This window comes from Alosa sapidissima, chromosome 7, assembly GCF_018492685.1.
Source record: "Alosa sapidissima isolate fAloSap1 chromosome 7, fAloSap1.pri, whole genome shotgun sequence".
NCBI lineage: Eukaryota > Metazoa > Chordata > Actinopteri > Clupeiformes > Clupeidae > Alosa > Alosa sapidissima.
Window position 1 is genome coordinate 7,615,313 of NC_055963.1, and position 27,500 is coordinate 7,642,812.

The 27,500-nt window shown below is 47.7% G+C and overlaps 2 protein-coding genes across 2 annotated transcripts in view; one reads left to right on the plus strand and one right to left on the minus strand.

Annotated features, from left to right (window-relative positions):
* Positions 1-10,024, plus strand: part of LOC121713258 (low-density lipoprotein receptor-related protein 1-like) — a 118,022-nt gene extending 107,998 nt beyond the window's left edge. The window contains 13 exon segments of the mRNA XM_042097768.1: positions 426-610; positions 709-815; positions 1,228-1,347; positions 1,587-1,763; positions 1,896-2,033; positions 2,168-2,335; positions 3,493-3,654; positions 4,488-4,659; positions 4,846-4,947; positions 5,427-5,497; positions 5,898-5,991; positions 7,188-7,332; positions 7,858-10,024. Of these exon segments, the coding sequence (XP_041953702.1) occupies positions 426-610; positions 709-815; positions 1,228-1,347; positions 1,587-1,763; positions 1,896-2,033; positions 2,168-2,335; positions 3,493-3,654; positions 4,488-4,659; positions 4,846-4,947; positions 5,427-5,497; positions 5,898-5,991; positions 7,188-7,332; positions 7,858-7,995 (1,779 nt within the window). The 3' untranslated portion in view covers positions 7,996-10,024.
* A 610-nt stretch (positions 10,025-10,634) lies between these two features.
* Positions 10,635-27,500, minus strand: part of fmnl3 (formin-like 3) — a 40,978-nt gene continuing 24,112 nt past the window's right edge. The window contains 22 exon segments of the mRNA XM_042099420.1: positions 10,635-12,912; positions 14,575-14,704; positions 15,502-15,625; positions 16,361-16,453; positions 17,946-18,047; positions 18,180-18,340; positions 18,491-18,620; positions 18,731-18,811; positions 18,903-18,971; positions 19,266-19,500; positions 19,920-20,122; positions 20,237-20,361; positions 20,660-20,740; positions 21,301-21,337; positions 21,339-21,665; positions 22,050-22,151; positions 23,060-23,209; positions 23,597-23,707; positions 23,817-23,891; positions 25,520-25,613; positions 26,364-26,440; positions 26,689-26,797. Coding sequence (XP_041955354.1) covers positions 14,613-14,704; positions 15,502-15,625; positions 16,361-16,453; positions 17,946-18,047; positions 18,180-18,340; positions 18,491-18,620; positions 18,731-18,811; positions 18,903-18,971; positions 19,266-19,500; positions 19,920-20,122; positions 20,237-20,361; positions 20,660-20,740; positions 21,301-21,337; positions 21,339-21,665; positions 22,050-22,151; positions 23,060-23,209; positions 23,597-23,707; positions 23,817-23,891; positions 25,520-25,613; positions 26,364-26,440; positions 26,689-26,797 — 2,578 coding nt within the window. The 3' untranslated portion in view covers positions 10,635-12,912; positions 14,575-14,612.

The following is a 27,500-nucleotide window of genomic DNA, read 5'->3' on the forward strand; positions in this document are numbered from 1 at the left end:
CCCTGTGGGCAAGGTCACGCAGCTGCGCTGATATGTAGCAGGATGGACCGCAGGGTATTTTTGTGAGTGGACGCAGTCCTGCGGGCCAAAGGTCTGGCATCCAGCGACCTTTTCACCAACACTCTGAACAAACACTGTGTTCCTCTGTAGAGCTCTAGTGTATTTTCCCCAACATAATCAGATAGGTGCATCTGTAGCCTTACTGTTGATTACACAGACCATGATGTTTTCATGTATTATGTGCTGTTGAAATAATTTGTTTAAAAAACAAACATGGATCATAGAATTGATTCAGCTGTAAAATCTGCCTTTTTAATCAAGTGAAATCATGGACTGGAGTTTTATCTGGACTTTGTAAATGATGGAAAAAGCACCAAAAACTAGGCCTCAGAATAAACTGCTGCTCCACTTTTGGTTTTAACTAGGTTCAGATCTCGGGCCTGAAAATGCCTCGAGGCCTTGCAGTGGACTGGGTGGCTGGGAACCTCTACTGGACCGACTCGGGTCGAGACGTGATCGAGGTGGCCCAGATCTCTGGCCAGCACCGCAAGACCCTCATCTCGGGCATGATCGATGAGCCCTACGCCATCGTGGTGGACCCGCAGAGAGGGTATGATGCTTCTTCTTTTCACATCAAAGCTTATCCAGATGTTTCTACATCTGTCTCTCCGATTCAGTTTGGACTGACCATGTGGCCTTCATATACAGGAGAATGTACTGGACCGACTGGGGCAACCATCCCAAGATTGAGACTGCAGCTATGGACGGGACAATGAGACAGACTCTGGTCCATGAGAACATCCAGTGGCCAACAGGTGATACAGATGTGTCTTACAGATGTGTCCCATTCACACCAGGAACGATAACGATAACTATAAATAAATATTGTTCTCGTTAATATGAATGACGACGTTCACACATAAACTATAACGATAACGACATGAAGAACGATATCGTTGGGGATCACTTTCAGAACGATAGAAGCTAATAGCCAATCAGAACCCATCAAATTTTAACCGTCACATTTATTAACACAAGGTGAGACTTTGTTTATCGTTGTTCAGTGTGAACGCTTTTATCGTTATGGTTATAGTTATCATTATCGTTATCATTCTTGGTGTGAATAGGCCTTTACAGATGTGCCTTTGTGATGCCACGTCCTCATGTTTAGTCTTCACTTCTTTACTGTCCTCACTCCTCCTCTCTTTTCATCCCCCATACTTGTAGGCCTGGCTGTGGACTACTTCAATGAGCGTCTGTACTGGGCTGACGCCAAGCTCTCGGTCATCGGCAGTGTCCGACTAGATGGGTCTGACCCCGTTGTCGCCGTCTCTCACCTCAAAAACAGTTGAGTGAAGCCCTCCAGCCCTAGATTGTTGGGTTGTGTGTGTGAACACAGCATGGTGTCGAGAGTGTGTTATTGACCCCTCTGTTCCGTTGTTGGGTTGAGTGGGTGAACACAGCATGGTGTTGAGGGTGTGTTATTGACCCCTCTCTTCCGTTGTTGGGTTGTGTGGGTGAACACAGCATGGTGTTGAGGGTGTGTTATTGACCCCTCTCTTCCGTTGTCTCGTTGTCCCTCCCAGACCTCCTGCACCCGTTCAGCATTGACGTGTTTGAGGACCACATCTACGGCGTGACGTACATCAACAACTATGTCTTCCGCGTGAATAAGTTTGGCAAGGGCTCAATGGAGAACCTGACCACCGGCATCAACCACGCCACTGACATCGTCCTCTACCATCGCTACAAACAGCCTGAGAGTAAGTGTGTGTGTGTGTGGGTGGTGGGTGGGGGGGGGGGGGTTAATGATTTAGAATATCATAAACTGTAGTCTTCTCCGGTCTTTGCACATTTGCATGACATATTTATTTGTGTGTGTGTGTGTGTTTTAGTGACCAACCCATGCGACCGTAAGAAGTGCGAGTGGCTGTGTCTGCTCAGCCCCACTGGTCCAGTGTGCGTCTGTCCAAACAACCACGTCCAGGACAACGGCACCTGTGTGGAGGTCCCTCCGCCAACCTCACAACCAAGTAAATGCCCCACTCAGACCCTTGCTAAATGCTGCTCAGTTTTCCTCCTCCTTTTGGGAGTCTGGCTCCCTGTTGTCCTCCCTCTCTGTCGTGCCCTCCCTCACTGCCTCCGCTCTCCCCCGGTGCGTCTCTAGGCCCAGGGACGTGTAGCCTGCAGTGCCTGAATGGAGGCAGCTGCTTCCTGAACCCCCACAAGCAGCCCAAGTGCCGCTGCCAGACCAGCTACAGTGGAGAGCGCTGCGAGGTCAACCAGTGCAGAGACTACTGCAAGAACAAAGGCACCTGCTCCCCCTCGCCCTCAGGTACGTACACACACACACACACACACACACACTCTCTCACGCTCACACACGCTCACACACGCACACACACACACAAACACACGCACACACACACGCTCGCACACACACACAAACACACAAACACACACACACACACACACACACTTTCACAGACACACAAACACACACACGCTCACACACGCTCACACACGCACACACACGCACACACACACAAACACACGCACACACACGCTCACACACACACGCTCACACACGCACACACACACACAAACACACGCACACACACGCTCACACACACACGCTCACACACGCACACACACACACAGGCTCACACACGCACACACTCACACACACTCACACAAACACAAACACATATTTCCTAATATAGTGTGACACCAGATTCATGGACTTACTCCATACTGTTCATGACAACATGTAAACAAGGAATGGAATAATGTATGGCTCGTTGAAGTTTTCTCAGATTGACTCAAATTCAGATTCAGTTTTATTGTTGCATCTCAATTTATATTGACATATAAAAAGGAGCACAAATCTTAGGCGTTGCTCCCCTCTTGACCTGCAGCAGCTTAATAACAGATGAGAACGATGATAACAGAAAATAAAATAACTAGAAACACTAAAAGAATGTAGGTGGTGTTTAAGAGCCAGATTGGGTGCTGAGAGGTGCTCCAGAGTCTCTGAGGCTGCTGGTCCTGAGCCTGCTGGTCCTGGCTCTGAGGCTGCTGGTCTCTGAGCCTGCTGGTCCTGAGCCTGCTGGTCCTGGCTCTGAGGCTGCTGGTCCTGAGCCTGCTGGTCCTGGCTCTGAGGCTGCTGGTCCTGAGCCTGCTGGTCCTGGCTCTGAAGCTGCAGTGTGGCCTGCCAGAAGGCAGCATCTGAAGCAGGCCATTGTTGGGGTGTCTGCAGTCCTTGATGATTTGTCTTGTGTTTTTTTCCCTACACCGGTCCTCAAAGATGTTCTGTTTATACAGGCAAGAGTAACCGTAGTAGCAAGAGTATTTGTTTCATCCATGGCTGTTTGGTGAATTCTCCTCTGAGGCGTGAGGTCTGTTGTCATCCGTTTAATTCTGCTCTGTTTCTCTCCGTTTCTCTCTGTCTGCTGTGTCCTCTCTTCCCCCTCTCCTCTTCTCCCTGCCCAGGTGCACCTACCTGCCGCTGCCAGAATGGCTTCACCGGTCCCACGTGTAACCTGCGGACGTGTAAGGACTACTGTCAAAACAAGGGCAACTGCACCGTCAACCAGGGCAACCAGCCCACCTGCAAATGCCCCCCAGAGTTCCTGGGAGACATGTGCCAGTACAGTAAGTGGCTCTTCCCATCGTGCTCTCCAGACACACAGTAAGCCATGGATTAGCAAGTCAGCTCAAACAAACAAGAACAAACAAACATAGTCAGACAAGGATGTTACAAATATATATCTCAATAGTGGACTTAAAGGTTGTATCAGCGATTTTAGGCCCAAAAAAGGCCCAAACATAAATGATCACATTCATCTAATCTTTCCTAGCGATCCGCTAGCTGCCTGCCCCATAAGCAGGCCGTCAAAAAAACGTGTCTCTGTAGGCAGCCTTGGCTCCGAGATCTGTACACAAAAACAATTGCTACCAACAAGGGTTGGCAACCCCTCAAAGGCAAAAGAAAGTGTTTCAACCAATAACCGACGAGATGCGCGTTTAGGAGCGTTTTAATTTCACGGGAGGGAGGGGGAGGGAGTAGCGAGCTAGTTCTCTGTTTTGTTTGAACATCAACAGAAGTGACGTATCCCCGCTATCGCTGCAACCAGGATGAAAAATCTGTCCTAGACTGTGCTTTGCCATTGGATATGGATCTACTATATAGATGCCATTGGATAAGGATCTACTACCGGTATATTGATGCCATTGATAAGGGTCTGCTATATACAGTAGATGCCATTGGATAAGGATCTACTATATAGATGCTATTGGATAAGGATCTACTATATAGATGCTATTGGATAAGGGTCTACTATATAGATGCCATTGGATAAGGGTCTACTATATAGATGCCATTGGATAAGGGTCTACTATATAGATGTAGATGCCATTGGATAAGGGTCTACTATATAGATGAAGACGTGTGTGTGTGTGTGACCTGTTCTGTTCATCTGTGGCAGGTAAATGTGATGGCTTCTGTGAGAACGGTGGCACGTGCCAGCAGTCGGCCAATGGCACGCGGCAGTGCCGCTGTCCGCCCCAGTACCACGGCCCGCACTGTGAGCTGGACCGCTGCCAGTACTGTGGCACCGGACAGTGCATCAAGACGGCCTCCAGAGAGCTGGCCTGCAGGTAACACGCCTCACGCCAGTGGCACCACCATATGCCACTCACACACACACACACACACACACACACACACACACACAGGGAGGGAGATGAGAACAAAGCCTTTTAGTTGGCCCAGTTGGTTTCATTGTTTGGTTTTTCAACTGTGTGTGTGTGTGTGTGTGTGTGTGTCTTTCTGTCTTTATGCAGTTGTTCCAATGGGCGCATCCAGCCCAGCTGCTTTACCTGTGCGGATTTCTGCCAAAATGGGCAGTGCTCCATGGACACACGCTCACTGCTCCCCCAGTGCAGGTAAGACTATTGCAGAGAAGGTTACCTTACAGATAGGCTCCCTCTCAGCGTCTCACTACAGAGGAAGGACCAACAATGTCATATGTGTCTGTATGCACACTTGCATATGTCTGTTAATGTCTCTGACTGTCATGCTTGTCTGGAGAGTACAGGAAAATTATTGAATTGAACACAGACAGCAACAAAATAGTGAAATCAAATGTATTTTTTTCAGTCAGTAATGTTGGTCAGAGGGTCACTGATGGCTGGACACTGTTACTGAAGACCATGCCATACTGGTGTCATATTAGCCACCAGGGGACCTCGTTAAGTCTTTATTCTTCCATAATATGTAAATATGTTCTCAGTCCCCAGATGAATGTGCTCTTAGATCAGAAAATCCTTATTGTTTCTGAAGTGTGCGAGTCCTGCTGTCCTTTGACGTAGTTTAGTCATGACCTCTCAGATCTGTGTGTGTCTGTGTGTCTCTCTGTGTTCAGGTGTCAGGAGGGATGGGGTGGCTTCCGTTGTCTGACTGTGTCTCCTGTGGAAGGCCCCGACAGCCAAACCAGTGAGTAGCCATGAGTGGCCTCCCAGTGGCCTCAGTAGCCTTGTACCCAGATGTGGTGTCTTGAGCTGACCCAGGGATGGATTACTGCACGGGCCTACCGGGCGCAGGCCCAGGGGCCTAAGGGGTCAGGGGGCCCTGAAGCCCAAGCCTTTGCATGAAATCATTGCCTCAATAGAGGATGTAGGCTATGAATCTGATTGAATTTAGTATTGGCCATCCCCAAAATGCGGCAGAATACAGGAAATCACATCAAACAAATTAAAAATGTTCTGGGGGAGGACCCACAAACCCCCCCTCCCACATGTACGACAATAAGTGGGGGGCCCTTAATACATCTGGGCTCAGGGGCCCGAAAGTTCATAATCCGCCCATGAGCTGACCAACCGTCTTTGTCCTGCAGGCACTGCCTCCGTCGTCATCCCAGTTCTCCTGCTGCTCCTTCTGGCGCTCCTAGTGGTGGGCGCCCTCTTGTGGTACAAGAAGAGAATGCGAGGGTGAGTACACACCAGCACCAGCAGGGGGCGTTAGCCCTTGTGTACCTGCGACCACATGCACTTGCGCTCTTTTAGAGGAGCCCCTATCTTCACCCAACGCCCCATCTTCCAGTTCTTCTCTCTTATTTCTCTCGTTCTCACACTATCGTTCTCTCTGTCGCGCTCTCTGCTGTGATTAACTGCATCTTTCCTATCCCTCAGGTCTCTAAGGCCGGGCAAGTCAGGCTCCCGACGCTTGCGGTAACCTCTTTAACAGTCTACAGGGCCCCATGCATCCCCCCCTCTCCCCCCCCCTCTTCCTCTCCTTCCTTTTCCTCTCTATATGGCTGTGTGTGTGTCCTATGTTTAGGCTTGCTTTTCATGTCTCTCTCTCTCTCTCTCTCTCTCTCTCTCTCTCTCTCTCTCTCTCTCTCTCTCTCTCTCTCCTCCCTCCCTCCCTCCCTCCCTCCCTCCCTCCCTCTCTCTCTCTCTCCCTCTCTCTCTCATCCTCCCTGGCTGGATTCTAAGTGTGTTGCCCAGTAGTAGACCCATCCTCACAGGACTTTTACACAAGAGATCTATTCAAATAGATCTGCCTGTTACCAGTCTATACTGTATCCTCTCCTTCTACCCTTTGCTAGAGATGGAGATCGGTGTGTGTTTGTGTGTGTGTGTGTTCTTGTGCGTATGTAGCTGTAGCAGTCTTGTTGTCCTGTGTACCTGCTGTAGTATTCTAGCTCTGAAAAACACTGTGTGTGTGTAGAATCTCCTGTGACTGACCTGTTGCTGTTGTTTGTCAGCTGGACGTGTTGAGCTCTTCTGTGTGGAAGCTCTATTGTGCAGATGTGTACTGTTTGGTGGTTCCAATGAAATGGGAAGCAAAGGGTTCTCTTTCGTTCATTGGAACTGCTTGTAAATGTATCCTGTGTACATTTGTGTTCTATGCTGGATTGTGTATGTGCTCGTGATTGCGTGTGTGTGTGTGTGTGTGTGTGTGTGTGTGGTGTGTGTGTTTGAGAGGGAGAGAGAAAATGAGTGCATGTGTGGTTTGCGTTGAGGCCTGCAGTACTGTGTGTCCTGTGCTGTGGCCATGCCTTAGCTCGTCATCGCAGTTAGAATCAAAGATTCTGTTCTAGAATCTTTGGTTAGAGTAAGGAGGGGACTGGGAGCCCACAGTTGACTGACCGGAGGTATGCACGCGATACTTGTTTCCGCAGGGCCAAGGGTTTCCAGCACCAGAGAATGACCAACGGGGCCATGAATGTAGAGATTGGGAACCCGGCCTACAAGATCTATGAGGGGGATCCAGACGACGATGCTGGAGAGCTGCTGGATTCTGACTTTGCACTGGATCCAGATAAGGTAAGCACTCTCACACACACACACACACACACACACACACTCAAACACACACACACACTCAAACACACACAACCACACACACACACACACACACACACACAAACACACACAGACACACACACAAGAAGTTCTATCTCATTCATAAGTTACAGGTCTATGCTCACGTTATGTTTTAAAAGTTGATCCAAGTTCAATGCTCAAATAGTTTGCCGCGCGCTTAACACTGTCACTCCAACTGTTCCGTTACCGAACCATAGTGAATGATAGGAAATGTGCTGCTTGCTGCTGGTCAATGTGATCCCTGTCTAACAGGCTTCCCCATCTCAACCTCAGCCTCCAAATTGCACAGTGTCTGACTAAGCACTAAGACTCTCTCTCTCTCTCTCTCTCTCTCTCTCTCTCTCTCTCTCTCTCTCTCTCCCCCTCCCTCTCTCTCTCTCTCTCTCTCTCTCTCTCTCTATTCTCTCTCTCCCTCCCTCTCTCTCTCTTCTCTCTCTCCCTCTCTCTCTCTCTCTCTCTCTGCAGCCCACCAACTTTACCAACCCGGTGTACGCCACGCTCTACATGGGCGCCCACAACAGCCGCAACTCGCTGGCCAGCACCGACGAGAAGAAGGAGCTCCTCTCCACGACGGACGACGACATGGGAGACCCGCTAGCGTAGAGGTCCATTGCTAACAGCCACGGCGCTGCTCGACGAAAAAAACCTCCTAAACACGCCCCCGCCTCCCGTCTAATGCCTTTTACAAAACAGGAAAGAAAAAAAAAAAGCAGCAACCACAGTAACAATGAGAGAACACTGTACAAAATGTATAAAAAAGGAGGAAAAAAAGAAAAGAAAAAAAGAGATGAAGGACTACTTTTGTATGTGATTGCAGTATTATATTTTATTCTTTGAGGAAATTCTTCTCGTGAACAGGAAGAAAACAGAACATTTTCTATACTTTTTTTATTTTTTACTTTTTGTTTTTGCTCACCAACTTGCTATTCAACCTAACTTCAGTCAATTCCCGATGTCCCCTTCATTTAGCCACTACCTCTGTGCAAATATAACATATGAACGACAACAGCATTGGAACAACTTTCTTTTTATTTCTTTTCAACTTTATTTTTGTATGAATTGTATAGAAGCCATTGTTCCATTTGAAAAGAAAATTGCCAAGTGTGTTGTGAACAACTGTGAGTGGGATGGGGAAACCCTGAGTCTGCCAGATTCCCCCACACACACTTTCACTGCTGCTGGATGTTTAGATGCAGAGGTAGGATGTGTGAGCGTGTGTGAGAGTGAGTGTATGTGTGTGCGTGCGTGCGTGTGCGTGTGTGTGTGTGTGGAAGAGAGACTGTGTGAGTGGAAAGGGGGGGAGGGGGCAAAATGAGTGAGAAGCAGTGGGTCCGCATCTTTACTTCCATATCCATAGCTCAGAGAACTTGGTTTAAAATGATTGTTTTTTTCTCCTTGCACAGATATGAATTTATATATATATATATATATATATATATATATATATATATATATATATATATATATATATATAAACCTAGTGTCTTGAAAATACACCTAGGGATTCAAACATCCATAAAAATAGCAGTATGTATTTGTTTTGCTTTAATACTCTCTTCAAAGTTATTTTAGAGATAAACAAATTATTGGATACTGTCTGAATTTATTTGAACGGATGAACAGAAAGGGAGCCCGGTGGATGGGTGGATGAATGGGGTCATGAATTGTGCTTGTTGGATGAAGATGAGAACATTCCAGGGTTGTTTGTTCATTTGTTTGTTTGTTTTATCTGTGGCCTTGGTTTTCGGAATGTCAAATGGTTTTTTGGGACCGCTGGGATGGACTGGGACTCGACCCAGTCGTATTCGTGGAATTGCTGAGATTGACAGAAGGTGGGGAAAAAAAGGATAATGATTGTCAAGCTTGTGCCTCTCAGGCACTCTCAATGTGTGTTCAGGTTAAGGCTTCGGAAGCTCTCCCTCGTCACGTCCCCTAGGAACTGTGACTCCATCTTGGATTCCCATTACATGCGTAAGTGTGACCCATGGAGGTATGGGGCTGCCCAGGGAGAGCGGACTCGTCGCATTAATAAACAAAATGAAAGCTGTGTTTATTTTATTGTTTTCTACTTGGGTACGAAGTTGATAGGTGATTGTCTTTGTCAGCCAGTGCTACTACCTAGGAAGCGTTCTGTTTGATGCTGACGTCCCTGTGCAAATACAGCCCTCTTTCTCTTGATTAGCGTTCCCACTACCACACATATTAATGCTATGCCTTGCTGCTAACGCCACCACTCATCTGCCTGATCCATTGTCAAGCTCAGCCGACAGCTTGTCACTGGGCTGCTGCTTCTAATGGATGTGACTAGCCATAACTTCCATATGTTAATGCATGTAACACGAAAAAAAAACAAAAAAAACAATATCAACAAAATGTATGTGTAAATCCCTCTGGCTTTTATTGGACACATTTTGAACAGTATTCACATGTCTGTCCTTCTCATTTCTGTGATGTTGCTCTGGTCATTCTTTTGTTTTTGTTTTTGTTTTTTTGATCAGATGGATTAGTACAATCATTTTACTTTCTCAAAGGTTAAAATAAGACACTTTTACAAAAACCTAAATCTGTCTCTGTGGTCATCTTTCTGGTTTAATTTGGGCTTTTTATATGCTATATTAAAAATGTAATTGTTTTTATTGTGGCATAAGTTTATAACTACAATACTTCAGCAACTACACAAACATCACAAACTGACTTATTATTAATTCAAAGAATAAAGAAAGACATAGAAAATAGACCTGGTTTCTGTGTTTCAGAAGCATTTAAGAGTGGTGGCAAAGGAAATGACATTATAAAAACTGTCCGGGTTTACCGAATGACTGTGGCAGGAGGGCCTGCTGTAAAAACAAACGTAGGATCTATTTATTTCCCAGATTTTGTTTACACATAGGCCACAAAGTGGGGAGGCATCAAACTGCATCTCAGCAGATGTTTACAGCCTGGCACTGATGTTTGCAGTAGGCCTATGCGCTTGATAGTGACTCAGGACAGGGTGACCAGTACAGCGACGAAAACGAAATTAATTCCTAGGCTCAGCTTTGAGTTTTAAATGTCACAGGATCTTACTCAGGACCAGAGTGTTTATTGTGCATGTGGCTAAAGTGAATAATATTTGAAGGAAGATGAGTGCTTTGTCCCTTATTGGTGTGTCTAGAGGGGACTGCAAGTCAGTGGCATTATCTGGTACTCTTAGTGGGATTTCATGGACCTCAGACAGAAAATGAGTAGTTAGTCACAGCAGCTACAGTAATGTTGTTTGGTTGAGTTTTATTGTCATCTCAAAGATAACATGCATCACATATCAGGCTCAATTTAATCTCTGAGAAAAAAAAAAAAGATTTTCCAAATTCTCATACGAATTTACAAGAAAAAAAAAAGATATATGTTTAGAAGTTCCCCACCATCAGGGTAGTGTTGCATATACTTCTGTTTGTCCAAAACATTAAGGCAATACAAGTAGTGTGATGTCCCTTTTCAAACAAAATCTCATTGTGAACACAATCACAATCATTTTGCTTAGTCGATGGTTGTTTTGACTTAAACAATTGCTTTATCTTCAGGTCCCAATTTCAGCTTCAAATGACTAGGGGAGATGTTTACTTTGGTTCCAGCGAGGGCTCAACCTTGCCTAAATGTGGAACAACCCCCCCACATTAACTTTGATTCCCATCCACTTCCTGACTGAAGGCAACTAATGGGAGAACAGTGACCGCTAAGAGATTCTCAATTAGATGTAGCTCTGGAGAGCATCACCGAAGCCTCTCACTAAGCCATTTGGCCATGGAAGGCTGGACATATAACTCATAACTTGGTACAGATATATCTGTATACAGTACATATCTGTAAAATGGGCATGTAAAGTAATCAACTCCTAAGTTATCATATGGGTGAAAAACAAGTCATGCAATCCCTTTTGTAAATCCTCAACTGTCAAAGGAGACCGAAAACAAACAAGTCAGTTCTACAGTTCATTAGCTCACCTCAAGTCTGTTTATCTGTTTATAGAACGATGCGGAGTTCTGGAGGGTTAACCTCATATTGAGGGGAATAAGAGACGCTGTTGTAGAAGTCTGTATAGGACCGGATACAGAGTAGCTCAAGGCTGTCGTAGGCAAATAAAGGCACACAGTTTCAGGTATGAGAATGTGCTCTGTTCATGGAGGTGATCTCCCAGGGGACGTGTGCAGGAGTCTTCCCCACATTTTGTGCAGTCCCCCATCTAACGGCTCGATGGTGTTTTATGCCCCCAACGTCGTCTTCCAGGCAGCGCTGCCACCATTGACTTAAAGGCACCTAATCCTAAACCTAACCCCAACCCTAACCTTAACCCATGCCTAATCCTAGTGCCTTCCAGGCAGCGCTGCCTTGAAGACAACATTGGGGGCATGAAATACCAAGAAACCATCTAACGCTTGATAAAAATAAGAGTGAGAGTTGATTCTTTCTCTCGTTAGGCACGTAGCTATGCTCCTTAATTAAGACTTCAAATTCATCGTAGGAATGCACATCCTGTCTAATTAAAGCTGCTACTCAACTTCAAAACTTGCATATGTATGTACAGCACTTTAAGCAATGTTATTATACAAAGCACATTTAAAAAACAGATATTTGTAACCAGACTTAAACAACATATTTAAGAAATAATACTGACACAATAACAAGGCACTTCTATAAAAGGACAACTGAGTAACAAAACAGAGGTTTGGTTTGACTAGCTTAGCCATTACCAATCAATTCCCATGCTAGGCTGCTGTCCCTTAGAGAGAGAGGAGACCAATCTCCTGGCAACCCACAGCAACTTCAGATAGGGGTTTCACTGCTCTGCCTCTGAACCTTGACTTTACTGTCCTCCGATACACAGAAACAGTCCTGCTTGGATTGCACAATATGAGGAAATCCATGTTAGTGGAAATGGGATCTTTGCTGGCAGGCACTTCAGGGTCGACGCACTGTCTGTCTCTGGCCATTTTGTCAACAGTTCCTCTGGACGTTCGGGATACAAAATGGACTTCATTCACACTGTTCCCACAGAACCCCTCTTTCCTGTGTTGGCAAACTCTAAACACACACTTCAGCTTGTGTGAGAGTGTGTCTCTCACTCGGTGTGTGTGTGTCCAAGTGTGTGCTTCTCTGTTTGCATGTAGAGCAGAGGTGGTCGCCCAGCTATGGTATACTCCATCTTGTCTAAGCCTGTTTTTTTGTAGCAGACGGGGGAGAGAGCCTCCAGTACAGTGTCCATTAAGGAATTTAATCCCATAAATAAATAAATGAATGAAGAAATGCACCACCCACATGTTTAAAAAACAAACCCATCACAATGCTTCTGTCTTCTTTTAGTCAGTGTAATCTGCAGGGAGAGGCAACATTGGGCAGGAGGGGGAGCACACGGGGTTGAGGGAGCGCACCCAGGGGTGGGGGTGTAAGCAGGAGGACGAGGAGGAGGGGGACAGGGTGTTTAGGGTCGCTTCCACCCATTCCGGATCACCGCGTCAGCTCGCAGGAAGGGCTGGCTTCGGAGATCTGCGGGTGGGCAACGGAGAGAGGCGTTAGACCAACGGGACACACCACTCTGGTTAAGCTAGCTGTGCCTATAGGCCTCCTGTCAAATGATTGTCTATTGTAAAATGCAGGTCATCATTTGAATGTGAATGTAGTGGACAACATTTCTATTTGCTATACAAAAGGTGCAATGTTTTTTTCAATCTAATAAATATGACTTAAGTAGCGTGGGTTACCACTGAGTTATGGATACAATACTTTTGACCTAAACTTTTGTAATTAGAAATAAGAGACAGTGAGCACTAAACTATCCAAAGCATATTAGGTAACCCACTTCAAGTTTTAAAAATGGTTGTCTTTCGTAGTCACAGGCTGTTACAAACATTTTGAATGTCAACAAACTCCGAGGAGGTATTAGAGTGGAGGCCGTCAGGTTATGCTATCAACTAAAACATAGAAGTGTTATTGAGCCGCACCAATAAAGATAAAAGTGCTCTTGTCAGTGGCCTCCACTGACTACTCTGAGGAGTTTGAGGACTAGCGTATGGAATTGCATGCTGGACGTGACAGTTAGCATCTGAACATGACATGTCATGGCGGACAGATTAGAACGTTGTCAAAAGCAACACACACAGGGCGATCCATGCAGACACATGCAACAGACATGATCAGTGACACAGAGAGATGTTCTGGGGGTCACCTGCCAACTGTTCTCCCTTCCACAGAGAGAGACAATGCGTGGCACCTTTTCCTTATCATTTCTGAAATCAGTTCTTGATTTTGGATTATCACAACTGCATATAGCATAGTTTTGCATAAAATGAGCCACATTTGGGTATCTCAGGTTGCATTCACAAGCTTCCTATTTAATGTTTTGTCATAGTATGTGTATGCTGAAGGCTTGGTCTCAATAGTTCCAACATCCCTTTGTGTTCAAGCTGAGGGTGAATATGTAGCCTCTAACTCTACCCATCCCACACTGGTGTGAAAATAGGAGAGGACTATATTGAGACCAAGCCTTTACTGTGTCCTCTAATGCAGATTGTTTTCCTTATATGTGAATGAAGCTGAAGAACCCTTTGCTGAAGCAGCTGGCGTAACAACAAAAGGCAGACAGTTACAGGAGCGCAACGGGGCCTAGCTCCAAGCTGCCCTCCTTACCCATGTATTAGGAAGAGACCCAACTAACTCAGAGCAATCCCCTGTCTGCTGAAAAGGCAGAGTAAAAGATTATTGGTGGAGGAAAAAACAGCATGCTACCACGTTAGTGAAGGACAAACCAAATAACCCGACAAAGACAACACAGGCCTGTGTGTGAGCCCAAACCCCATTTTGAGTCATTTCGGTGGAATGCTTGGACCCGGCCCATGGCCCGCAGTTGTGCTGATGCAATTGTGTGTAATACGTGTAAATATCAGTGCAATTATGCGAGAGCATAATTATGCGGTTTCCTTTGACTTTTATGCATAAACCCAAAATGACTCATTCAGGGGTTCAGTGCTGGCCCTTGTCTTTGGTGCCTGGGATGGCAGGAGTGCAGACATTGGTTCATCTCTGTGTGACAGAACCTTAGTTAGTGGGGGCAAAGTGGAGTTGGGGGTGGTGGTGATGAGGGTCATGCGAGTTTTAAAGGACATGCAGGGGGGGGGGGGGGTTGGGGGTACTGAGGTAGAACCAGACAACCTTAGCATTAGGGGTTGTGGGTGAGTGGGGGTTTGGGGCTAGCAGTTGGACTCGTCGTAGAGGTTGGTTTCGCAGAAGAACCGTGAGCCCCGCTTGGCTGTGCGCGCGGTGAAGGGAACGCTCTTCAACACTGAGGGAAGGAGGGGCGCCAAGGTTAGAGACAAACCACAACCGACACACACCTTCAAAACACACACACACACACACACACACACACACACATACACCTCACATACAAACACAGACACACACACTCTCCACACACACTCACTCCCGCACCTGGATATAACCCCAGTACCCATGCAGCAGGCATACCCCCATTTCTCCCTGTCCGTCACCTTTCCACAGAGCTGGCATTAGTGTCACTGGCCCAGTTTATTACAGAGTTAATCATTATTAAAGACACACCACACCGCTCCACACCCGTGAGATGACATGGCTGCTAGTACAGGACAGAGGTTCATTAAAACATCAACATTAATGTGGATAGAAGCCATCCTCCCTGTTGCACACAAGAATTAGACCAACGTAACGCTTCTTTCTTCTGGTCCTCTGAGACTGAGAAGGTAACTACCACCTTAAACTATGAAAAAATGCTCTGTTTCCATTAATTGGGTTCCCTGAGGTTTCAAACTGTGCTGTGCCGTGAGGCTTTCAGGCCAATTGTGGAGTGGTACTGCGTGGTTCCATTAATTGGGTTCCCTGAGGTTTCAAACTGTGCTGTGCCGTGAGGCTTTCAGCCGATTGTGGAGTGGTACTGGGTGGTGCACTGTGGCTCTATGGCACGGGCGCTGCTCAGCACGTAACACATGGTGCACCGCTGCTGGCTGGAGCTCTCCACCACCACCGTGATCCTGGCGCGGGGGCCAGGAGCGCCACCTCCGCCGCCGCCACCGTCACCGTGAGCGCGTGCCCTGGCCGGCCCACCTGTGATGATGTCCTCGATGGTGCCGTCCTTGCCCTCGTAGACGGGCCGGTGGTCCTTGGCCTGCCGCCGCCGGAGCTCGGCGATCAGCTCGTGCTGCTGCTGCCGCTTCTTCTGAACCTGGGCCTGAGACACAGAGAGACGGAGGTCAGGTGGCCGCTCTCACGCTCTCACAGAGGTCATGTGACCGCTATCAGGTCATGTGACCGCTCTCACTCTCTCACAGAGGTCATGTGACGCTATCACTCTCTCACAGACACAACTCTAACTGCTGCAAACATACAACTGAGTGGGCTCATGATTGTGCTGTTTCAGCTCTTTGTCATGATAACTCTGACTCAGCAACTTCAGTATTTCTGATCTATGTGTTTATTTCTAATGAATACTGACTGCTCTACAGACTTCCTCTGGGTTGCACTAATAAGCTTAGCAAACTAGTGCACATAAAAGGGCAGGAAATGAAAGGAGATTAATCCTGTGAGTCTGCTGCCAAGCTCCTTGTGGACAGTGTGCACTACACAACACAAGACAGCACGAGGAGAGGAGAAGAGAGGAGAAGAGAGAAGAGGAGAGGAGAGGAGAGGTGAAGAGAGGAGAGGAGAGGAGAAGAGAGAAGAGGAAAGGAGAGGAGAGAGGAGAGGAGAGGACAGGAGAGGAAAGGAGAAGAGAGGAGAGGTGAAGAGAGGAGAGGACAGGAGAGGAAAGTAGAAGAGAGGAGAGGAGAAGAGAGGAGAGGGGAGGGGAGGAGAACAGAGGAGAGGAGAGAGGGAATAAGAGGGGAGGAGAGGAGAACAGAGGAGAGCAGAGGAGAGGAGAGAGGGAATAAGAGGGGAGGAGAGAAGCAGGGGCCCGCTGGGGCACCTTGGGGTTCTGCTCCTTCTGCTCCTGAGCGAGGAGCTTCTCGCGCATGGCCTCTTCCTGCTTCTTCTTCTGATCGTTGTCCACCACCGCGTCCTGCAAAGATAACCACAGGCCAGTCAGAGGGCTCAACAAATCACACACACACGCACACACACACACACACACACACACACATATACACACACACACACACATACACACACACACACACACACACACACACACACAGTCCCAGAAAAACATCCACAAGCACATTTCCTCCTTATCCCAAGAGGAAGGAGGAGGAGTGGACACCTGAACAGCCCTAACACATCATTGCCCCCATGGGTCAACCAAACCTTCTTGGCAGAAAGAAAATCTGGCTATTAGGCACACACACACACACATACACACACACACACACACACACACACACACACACACACACACACACACACATGCACGCACAGTGCCCCACACACAATTGCACCAACACAAACACACAGATCCTTTGGAAGCCCATTTCCGAGTGCAGATCCATAAATCCCGTGCGCGAACAATCTGAGGAAGAGGGCTGTTGGTGGGGCCCTGTGAGGTCAGAGGGGAGGGCAGGGCTCCATCTAAACAGCCCAGCTGCCGCCTGGAGAGCCTGCCCAGCTGGGCTTTCCTGTTTTTGGGGCCTCCGGCGAGGAGAGGAGAGGAGCCTCATCCCGGGCCAGAGAGAGGAGGAGGCCCAGCCCTGGGAGCCAGTCACACACACACACACACACACATACACACACACACACACACACACACACACTCATTCACTCTCTCAAGTGCAAACACAAATATACACTCATTCACTCTCTCAAGTGCACACACACACACACACACACACACACACACACACACACACACACACACACACACAATATACACTCATTCACCCTTTCAAGTGCGCGCGCACACAGACACACACACACACACACACACACACACACACACACACACACACAGACACACACAGACAAACGCACGCACACATTTTCACATTCTCTCAAGTGCACACACACACACTCGCTAACACGCACACGCACACATTTTCACACTCTCTCTCGCGCACCAGATACACAATGCCCCCCCTCCCCGTGGGCATTTCCATGAGAGCCCTCCCATCATGGAGAGGAGCTTTTCATTCTTTCATTCGTCTCAGCTAATTGTGTTGCTCACCTGAGAAATTTGAGCAGTACTTTTGTTTGCATCCTTTCAGCCTTGTTTATTTAAGAAACAGAACGCCAGCACGCTAACACCTTATGTACACCCCTCTGTTGCAGCGTATGGCAGCGGCTCTGTTTACTCAAAACCCTGAACACGTGAGTCTTTTCCACTATGATTAGTATTATTACACACTTATGTCGCATTACCCGAACCACAAACATTCTCACCTTTTCAGGTCTGGTAATTACTCAAACATTGACTTGTTTGTTTGTGACAGATTCTTAACACGCACTGACATATTCTTCACATAACTTACGGTGTTAATCTTAGCTAATTCCTGTGTTGTGTAGCCTAGTTTCAGGTGACAGGTGGTTAAGTAACAGAAGCCCTGAGAACCCTCTCTTACCTTGTAGGCCTTGAGAAAGCGAACAAACACCGGAAAGAACACAGAAGGCGGAGTCGTCTTAGGACTCTCCCCAAAGTAGTGCACCACGTTGTTATAGGCCTCCTGGAAGCACACAGGCAGGTATATCAGTTGGGAGTGATTCTGGTAAATGTAGTTTTTTCAGGTGTGTATTCCACTGGGCTGGAGTTGACCAAGCATTAGTACATTAAGGAGATTCGATAGGGTGTTCAGTACCTCTGCTGTCTTGGCGTCCTTCTGCAGTTTGTCCAGCTGAGTATCGTTGGTCTGCAGGAAACTTTTGAGCACGGAGTGGTCATGGAGACTGCACTCTCTCCTGATCAGATCCATGCCCTTCCCCAGCTCCCTCACGTCTATCAAGACATTCTCCAAGGATACTACACACACACACACACACACACACATACATATTTCCGTTACATTCACTGTCGAAAACCTAGTATAGTTCATTGAACAGAAGCTAGCTGGGGTGACTTTGGCTCCAAGCTAAATGTTAGCTTCCTAAAGCTAATGCTAATGAGTCTCACCGGCAGCAGCTTTGTCCACAAAGTGCAGCTCATTGAAGAAGTTAGCCAGATCAGGGTATTTCTCCTTTACGATCAGAGCAATGTAGTGAAGGAGAGTCATCTTCCTGTCTGTAGACTTAGTGTCCAGCAGCTACGGATGGAAAGAGATTGTTCATTGTCATATTCTATTCCCTACGATTAACCACCATTCATAATACAATGCAGATTTACTGCATAAAAAGTAAGTTGGTACTGCCTTACCAAGTCCAAACTCTGGAGTTTAAATCCATAAACACAGCCTCTCTTGCTGCTGTTCATGTAGTTTCCCAGGGCTAAAATGATCTAATGTGAGAGAATACAGGATATGATTGGTTAACATTATTCAAAAGTTAGACTGAAACTCCATGTCAGTCCCTATAAATAAAACACTTACCTCGAGCATTCTTTTTAACTTGGGGGATGACTTGACTGAAGCTGAGGCTGCAATGACTGCATTCAGTTGCTGCAAAAACAAATTGTACAGAGAAGTTGTTACCAAAAAGGGCATCCTAGAGCTGCTTTGTTGTTTAAGGTTACTGAGTCATTTTGACCCATAACTTATGACTCATTGGAGTTCTCACAAGCACACACACACACACACACACACACACGCACACACACACACACACACACACACACACACACTCATTCACTCTCTCAAGTGCACAAACAAACACTCATTCACTCTCTCTCACACACACACACACACACACACACACACACACACACACACACACACACACACACTGCTGCTCACCGGCATCAGCATGTTGACGTTGTCTGTGAAGTTGCCCACAAATGTGATGATGTTCATCCGCTGGGTGAGGCGCTCGATCTTGCTGAAGTGCAGCATGAAGCGGTCCTCCTCAGCAAGCTGGTCCAGCGGCCTACGCTCGCGCTCGTACTGCCGCAGCACCTTGACCTCCGACTCCGTGGGCAGGAAGCGCATCAGACACTCCACAAAGTCCACCGGCAGCGCCTTCAGGTCGAAGCTGCAAGAAAAACCACGAGATGGTTATCCAGTCATGCTGAGCTCTGCCAGCGCTATTAAAATGCTATCATAACAAGCTAAAAAGGACCGTTTGAAACCAATCATCATGACTTAACTAAATACAATCCCCCATTACAGTACATTCAAATATGTATCCTTTAATGAGGTCTGAGGGAAGGTTTGGAAAATCTGAATGTCCCTACTAATGAGACAAAGCTCAAATTGCATGTTGAGGAATGAAGTGTGAATGGTAATGGCATGGTAATAACCGGCAATAACCATTTGGTGAGTGAAGTAGTAAGAGGAGAAATACAAACAAACTGAAAAGACAGAAAAGGGATAGGTACATAGGGTAGGAAAATCAGGAAAGTTGGAAAGTCAGGAAAGTCTATGTGTATGGGGTTTGTAAGTGTCACTCACATCTGGATGGCTTTGCAGATCTCCTCTGTGGGCTTGTTAGCCTTGCGTAGCGTGATGGCCAGGTTCTTGGAGCGGTTGGCGTCCAACAGGCTGACTTTATTGATGGCCTTCTGAGAGACCTTGCTCTTATTGCTGATCAGGTCCACCACAGGGCCCTGAGCTTTGGTCTTAAAGAGCTCCTCAAACCTCTCAAGATCCAGCTCCTGCAAAAATAACAGCACAGAATCAGTGATGTTCTGCCTAAAACTCAATAGCCTCTATATCTGTATTATGGTCCTAGGCCTAAGACAGATTTATCATCTGTATATTCCATGTACCTCAAGCACTCGCTCGTCATCAATCTCATTGAAAACGGTGCCATTGATCTGATTGGGCTTCAGCGCTGTCCAGTTGAAGACAGGAAGGCGGAACTTGGTCTTCCAGGGCTTCTTTATCCTGATAGCTGTAGTCGGGTGCAAACGAAGACGATGAAACTCCAGCTTAACACAAACTGTACACCACTGTCGTCTAGCTGTTGTTCGGTCAGCTTTTCAGGAGGACAGAGTAAGACGAGACTACACACCACACACACACACACACATGCAGAACTCTCTCTGAAAGTAAAGTTTCTCTCTTTGACCCGAAATGGAAATCCTACACCAGAAAACATGAGCTTACACCACTCTTCTGGAGCAATTATAAGATTTCAACATGTCAAGCCTACTGTACGTGAAAGTCCAGAGTTGAACAGATTCTCTCACCTGATAGGCCAGTCGTGAGAACCATAGATGGACCATCGAGCAGAGGAGGAGGAGGGGGTGGGGGGACCATACAGTTGGGACCTGCAATTAAGATGCCAAACCTTTACTCACCAGGAAACAACAACCACACACAATTCAACAGACTGCAATTACTGCCACTGAGCTCTGCACCAGAGCATTCAGCTCACACCTCTCTGACCATAGATGGACATTAGCAGCTGCTTCCTCCTCGGCGAACAGGACCTCGCGCCATTCCCTTGAGCGAGAGGAAACAGGCTCTGCTTTCGCCTTTCCGGTCGGCGCTCACACAGACGCACACCGTGATTAACGCCTAACCTCGTCTCTGTCTGGAGCAGCTCTTCAGAGAGTCGGAGGGGGAAAACGTTCCGGAAACATCTGAACATCTCTTCAGCTGCTAACAAGGTCAGCTTTCATATGTGATGTGCGTTCATAAATAAGTACATTGACCAACACTAAAATAGATGGCGCCTCCTGACCTCAGCAGCTGTGTGCTTATCAGCAGACATAATACTGGACACACGTGTGTTCAATTGGGTGCCTGTTTCTGTGTGTGTGTCCATTACAGCATTAATGATATCTGTCATCAGTGTGTGATTGGCATATCAAACCCCTTGGAGTACCTGGAAGTGGTGGAGGTGGTGGTGGGGGTGGAGGGGGGTGGCGGTGGGGGTGGCGCCGCTTCAACCATGGGGGGAATGGAGCTGCCGCTCAGGGCGTCCGCCGGTGGCGGTGGGAATCCGGCGTAGAGGGCGCCTCCGAGCTCGCCGAGGGGGACCCCTGCCGCGCCGGCCGGCCCGCTGCCCCCAGCGCTCAGGGCCTCGATGGAGATGTCGCCGTCGGGCTTCTTGCGCAGGCGGATGGTGCCCTGCTGCTCCAGCTCCAGCAGGCGCTTCTCGATGTTGGCCTGCCGCTGGAAGGCCACCTCCTTCTCCTTCATCATGCGCCGCAGCGTGTGCACCTGGGTGCTGGCCGACTCGTACGTCTCCTGCACGCGCCACGAGGAGGAGTCAGAGAGAGGGCAGTCAGATTACATCACCCACACGGAGCCATGACGCATCCGCGAGTCATTACAGTAGCATGCTGTGACTCATCATGAGATATGAGTTATGATGGTGATGGTGACGGTGACTAAAACTGGACCCTGTTTGCACATGGTGTTTCAGCGGATCGGATCACAAGTGGACAACGATAATACAACTGTAAATGACCACCTAGATGCATTATGATCTAATCACCTGCTGAGGTGGTTTGGACACATTTGACCACATACAGTAGAAATCAAACTACAATGATGGACACAAAGTGGACGCTACAATAATAATAATAACTAAGAATCACACCGTTAGCATATCGTATTTGATCACCCTACCCGTATGGCTAGGAGATCCTTGTCCTTCTGCAGGAGTGTTTTCTCCAACTCGGCCACTTTCATGATGGTCTCATTCTCCACCTCCAGCAGCTTTTCCGTCACCTAGTCCGGCAGGAGGAGCAGGGGAGAGGCAGGAGAGACGGAGCGGCCGCCATGACGGAGAGAGAGAGAGAAGGAGAGACAGAGGAGTGCAGACCGGAGAGCCAGAGAGAGGAGAGGTGAAGAGGAGAGGAGAGGGGGAGAGGAGAGCACATCAGAGCAGATCGATCCTGTAAGTGTGTGCCAACGAGCATCTCTCCCTGTCCCACCCTTTCCCCCTCTCTCTCACAGCCGCATCGATACGTAACGGGAGATGCCCGGCAGCATGACACAGCATCCAAGTGAGCAAGAGAGCCCCCTGGCACACTTTCACTTTCTGGATGAGGTCAGCCTACACACTGGAGAGTATTTGGGGAATTTTTGGTGTATTCTGTCTTTCTCTTTCTTTTTTCACTTTCTCTCTCTCTCTCTCTCCCTCCCTCCCTCCCTCATGACTGCTGAGATCAGTAAATTCTGAGCGTGAGTGTATTGTTGTGAAATTCCCCAAATGACGGCAAGCATGCCCATGACCTTTCGGTTTGTTAACTCCTGCAGTTGTGTGGCACGCTCTGGTGACACTATGGTGACATCAGGAGAGCCTGCCTGTCTACACAGTAACACGCTAGAGGATTGTTTTCATGTTAGCTACAGCCACACTAAGACAAAACACCACTCTCTCCTACAGAGAAACAAATATTTACAGGCATGTGTGAAAGTGGTAGGCAAAGATAATTAGGAAGTCTCTCCCAATTAGGGAGTATATATCTATCTATCTATCTATCTATCTATCTATCTATCTGTTTGGAATAGATAACTAAAAGTTCTGTGAGGGGTGGGTGGCTTGATAAACATTTCATTTTGTCAACACATGAGAGATGGATGCAATGTGTTCTACTTTCATGCAGAGTGCTTATGGGTAATGCGGTTCATACATGGGACAGATGGTCCTCCAGTTCCTCCACTTTCTCCAGGGCCACATTCTTCGTCTCCGCATCCTCCAGCAGTCCGCCCACGTCAAACACATTGTCCAGATACGCCTGGATCTGCACCGACAACTTGTCACTCTCTGTGTGCTTCGATTTCTGTGGAGAGACAAAGAGCTTCAGACACTTACGCAGATCTCTGCATTTCTAATGATGGGTTTCCAGTATCACTGCTATTCTCTCTGGGCCCCCTCTCCACAGCTTTGGTATTTTGGCCTCCATCCTCTTTTGTCATTCTGAACCAGTCTGCCATAATGAATCCAACCTGCGTGACCACTTAATATTTACATACCAAATTCAGACTCTAAAGTCTTACAGGCACAGGCGAACCGTTTGGATACGCAATAGGCTCAAAGCCACCAAATGAACCACAACTGACGTTGGCTCCGCATGTTTTGTTCTCTTTTTTTTGGTCTGTCGTAACTTGTTACAGATGAGATGGGGCACTTGAGGACAGCAGGGAGCCGACGGAGTGAGTGGCCTCACCTCCAGATAGTCGTCCAGGCCCAGCTTGGTGAACTCATACTGCAGGTGAACCCGGAAGTTCATGTCCTCCACCGAGTGGACCACGATGTTGATGAACTGCATGCAGGCCACCTGCGGGGACAAACGAAAAGGGTGAGGTCAGTGAGGTCAGTGTGGTCCGGTCTCCTCGGGCTACTGTGGGAGTCGAGCGGTTGCGGGAGTGTCCCTTTCACATCCTCACCATGAAGTCAATGTTGCCCTCCTCACTGCGGAAGTACTCCATGAGCTTCTCAAAGCGATGCGTCTCTTTGCACACCTTAAGAGGGAAAGATCAATGGTCATTCAGTGACCCCACGAGGTCCAGAGACCATTTGTCTAAGTGTCTGGATGAGTCTATCTTTCTGTCCGTGCCTATGTATTTGATTGTGTTAGTGCCAGCCTGTGTGTGTGTGTGTGTGTGTGTGTGTGTGTGTGTGTGTGTGTGTGTGTGTGTTTAGAACGATGATAGAGAGCAGAGTCTCATAACATCTTCAAATAAATCACAACACATAATATCAAACCCAACAACAACAATGAGCCTCTCTGAGCCCAGTAAAAAACAGGGAAACAGGGATGTGATATTTCCCCCTCTGTCCCACACTGAGCTGAGCCGCCACATGTTCCCCTGCAGCAGCCACTCAGTGCAGTAATGCGCTCCACATGTTGCCATGTGCGTCTCGCTCTGATTATGAATATGCAGCATGACTGGCCCGGTCCAGGCCTGGGCACTGGTGCGGTGGACAGGCCCGTGTGGGTCAGCGTGGGGCCTACTGCAGCCTCAGGTTACTGACTCAGGGGGGGGGGGTGGCGGCCAGCACAGGCCATTTGCAGTGAAAATCAGAGCCTAATTATAGGAGGCCATGGGAAGAGAGGAGAGTAAAAATAAGGCAGAAAGGGGGATAGCGATCTCACCAGACTCTCCCACACAAACAGTGCAATGGAAGAGAGAGAGAGAGAGAGAGAGAGAGAGAGAGGGAAAGAGGGAGAGAAAGAATGAGGCAGAGCGCAAAAGAAAACAAACATTTTGTTTTTCTCTCTTGAAGAGAGAAATTCTTGAACTGTTTGAACCATGAGCTCGACTTTGTCCCTGCTGTCGTGGTCAGGAGCATGGGCACTACGGGGCAGTGGGCAAGATTAGTGGACCTGCAGGTGAGGTCTGGCTGGTGCAAGTGGGTGCCTCTCTCTGGTGACTCCATGGCGGCCCTCCCACGTGGTGCTCTCTGAGGGATCAGCTTGCAGTGGGGCTCTGCCTGGGAGTGCTGCTGCGGCGGCTCTCCTGCTGTTTTGACTAGCAGCCTGATTAGCCTCGCTGGCTGTTTAGGGGGCTTAGATAGGGGGCTAATTATCTTGTTCCTGAGCTCTGATGCTAAAATGGAGGATGGGGGCACTGTGTGTGTGTGTGTGTGTGTGTGTGTGTGTGTGTGTGTGTGTGTGTGTGTGTGTGTGTGTGTGTGTGTGAAAGAGCATGTGCTTGCCCTTCCCTGGCCTTAAAATCTCCCACCAAGAGAAAATTATTATCTTGACCCCTGGGTTGACATACATCTGGCTCCTTAATGAAACTAATAGAGTTTGACACAAATCCATACCCTACACATGTGCATGTTACCTAAAAGTCTCTTTCTTTCTCTCCCTCTCTCTCTAACTCTCTTCCTATTGTCTTGCCTTCATGCCCCCAGTTTCAGGCGGGGGAGAGGAGCAGAGCGACAGCTGGCTTGGCCAAGCAGCAGCTCCTCTAAGGACAATCAGAAGATAAACCAACAAGCACCAAACTCCAGCCACAAAAGCAGCGGGAGGGAGGGAGGGGTGCGGCAGGACATTTAATCTCTGGCGCACTGACTCTATATGGGACGGTGTGTGTGTGAGAGAGAGAGAGAGAGAGGCAGGGTGTTCCGCCTCAGGTGGTACCTCTTTGAAGTTGTCGAAGGCTGACAGGATGATCTCATGCCCCCCTCGCACCAAACACACAGCAGCCAGCAGCTCCAGCACCAGGGCCTTTGTTCTGAAGAAAAAAAAACATGGCTGACATCTTTCTCTACCTCTCTCTCTCTCTCTCTCTCTCTCTCTCTCTCACACACACACACACACACACACACACACACACACACACACACACACACACACACACACACACACACACACTCACACACAGGCCATGGTGGAAAAACAGGATCTGTACAAAGCCTAGGATAGAATTACTGACATTACACAGTCACAGCCATAGCTGATAACACTGAGCACCTCCACATGAGTATAAATAGTGAGAAACGTGTAAGAGAAGAGTGAAAACATCAAAAGAATATCATCACTACATTCCCTGTGTCTAAGGTGAAGACATTAGCTAACAGAAATCAATCACTGAAGGCAGTGCACTTTTCAAATAGTTTAGGCCTTTGCATACATTTGAGATAAACTATTGCTATTTCACAACATCTACATAATCTGTTCTCTTATATGTTGATGTTATTTTGACAGTAAAATCAATGTACAGCCTTTTTAATGCTCATCTTATATCACTGCCGAGCCCACAGCTGCTAGCCAGCCTCTAATGCTCTGTCTGGCTCCTTAGAGAGTGGACAGCCAGCTCCGATCAACTACCACAGCAACAGGCTGAAGCTCTTTGTCAGTAGGGGAGCGTATTATCCAGAACTGGCCAATCAAGTCATTCAGTTACAATCTGGCCCGTACAGCCCTTTCAACACAGGGCAGGAAGCCTTTGTTCGTAATGGTAATACCTGCTCTCATTTCTTACCTGGAGTTCTTATTGTTCATACTCAGTGCAATCTCATTGACTGCATGGGGGTGGGACATAACCAGGTTGAAGCCATACTGGGAACAAGAGAAGAGGGTGCAGACATTATAGCAACCAGGAATGGTGGAAAAAAACATCAGTCATTGCAGCAGACATTTATTTCAAAGCATTTCTTTCATTCAGACTAATGTTGTACACCAATGGCAGTACTCAGGTGTCACCAGTAGGGGGAGTATTGAGGTGTTGAGTGACACCGGATGTGTGAGGAAGTGGGTTGCACTGTCAGTGTGTTGTGGGGTTGTTGTGGGTTGAGCGGATCAGTCACCTGGTAGTTCATGATGGCTCGTAAGCACATGATGCAGACGTGCACGTCGTCCTTCTGGCTCACTAGCCGGGAGTTCTTGATGGTTTTGCTGTTGGTGGCTGTGCCATAACTGCAAAGGAACACAAACATAAATTGTTCAATTACAGTAGATGGGACAGATGTTTCCCTTCAAATGAAGAACAAAGTCAATGTTGCCATTCATCAATGTCCATCCAAATAATATTCAAAGAGAAAAACTCCTCATCTCACTACTGCGTGGTGAATATGTAAATACAATGACAGAAATGACAAATGCATGGCTCCAAATCCACTTCAAAAGCAGCCCTTCCATAGTCGTAGGGAGTGTTGGTGACTAGCTGTGCTGCACATGGGTGCACATGTGTGCTGTCATCCTGTTTTAGGTTCTTTGTGTTCTTGCTGCACAGGAAGTGTGCTCTGGTCTGGGCTCACTGAGCTGAATCTGGCACGCATGTGACGCTCGCGGTGCCTGTGAGCCTTGCACGCTTGCCAGATCTACGCTACCACAGAGCCATGGCCTGAGCCATGTGGTTTCAGCCCAAGTGCATGCTGGGAGATGGTGTGAGAAGAAGTTTCCTAACAGCCGTCTAGACCCCACGCTCTCTCTCTCTCTCTCTCTCTCTCTCCCACACACACACACACACACACACACACACACACACACACACTTGCATGTTTCAACGCTCACTGTGGGTGAAGGATCACCTGCAGTTCCAAGGGCGCACTGAGTATGTTCATCGTGTGGAGTATCCCAGTGCACATGTGCATATCTGAGAGCCAGCGTTGTATTTTAG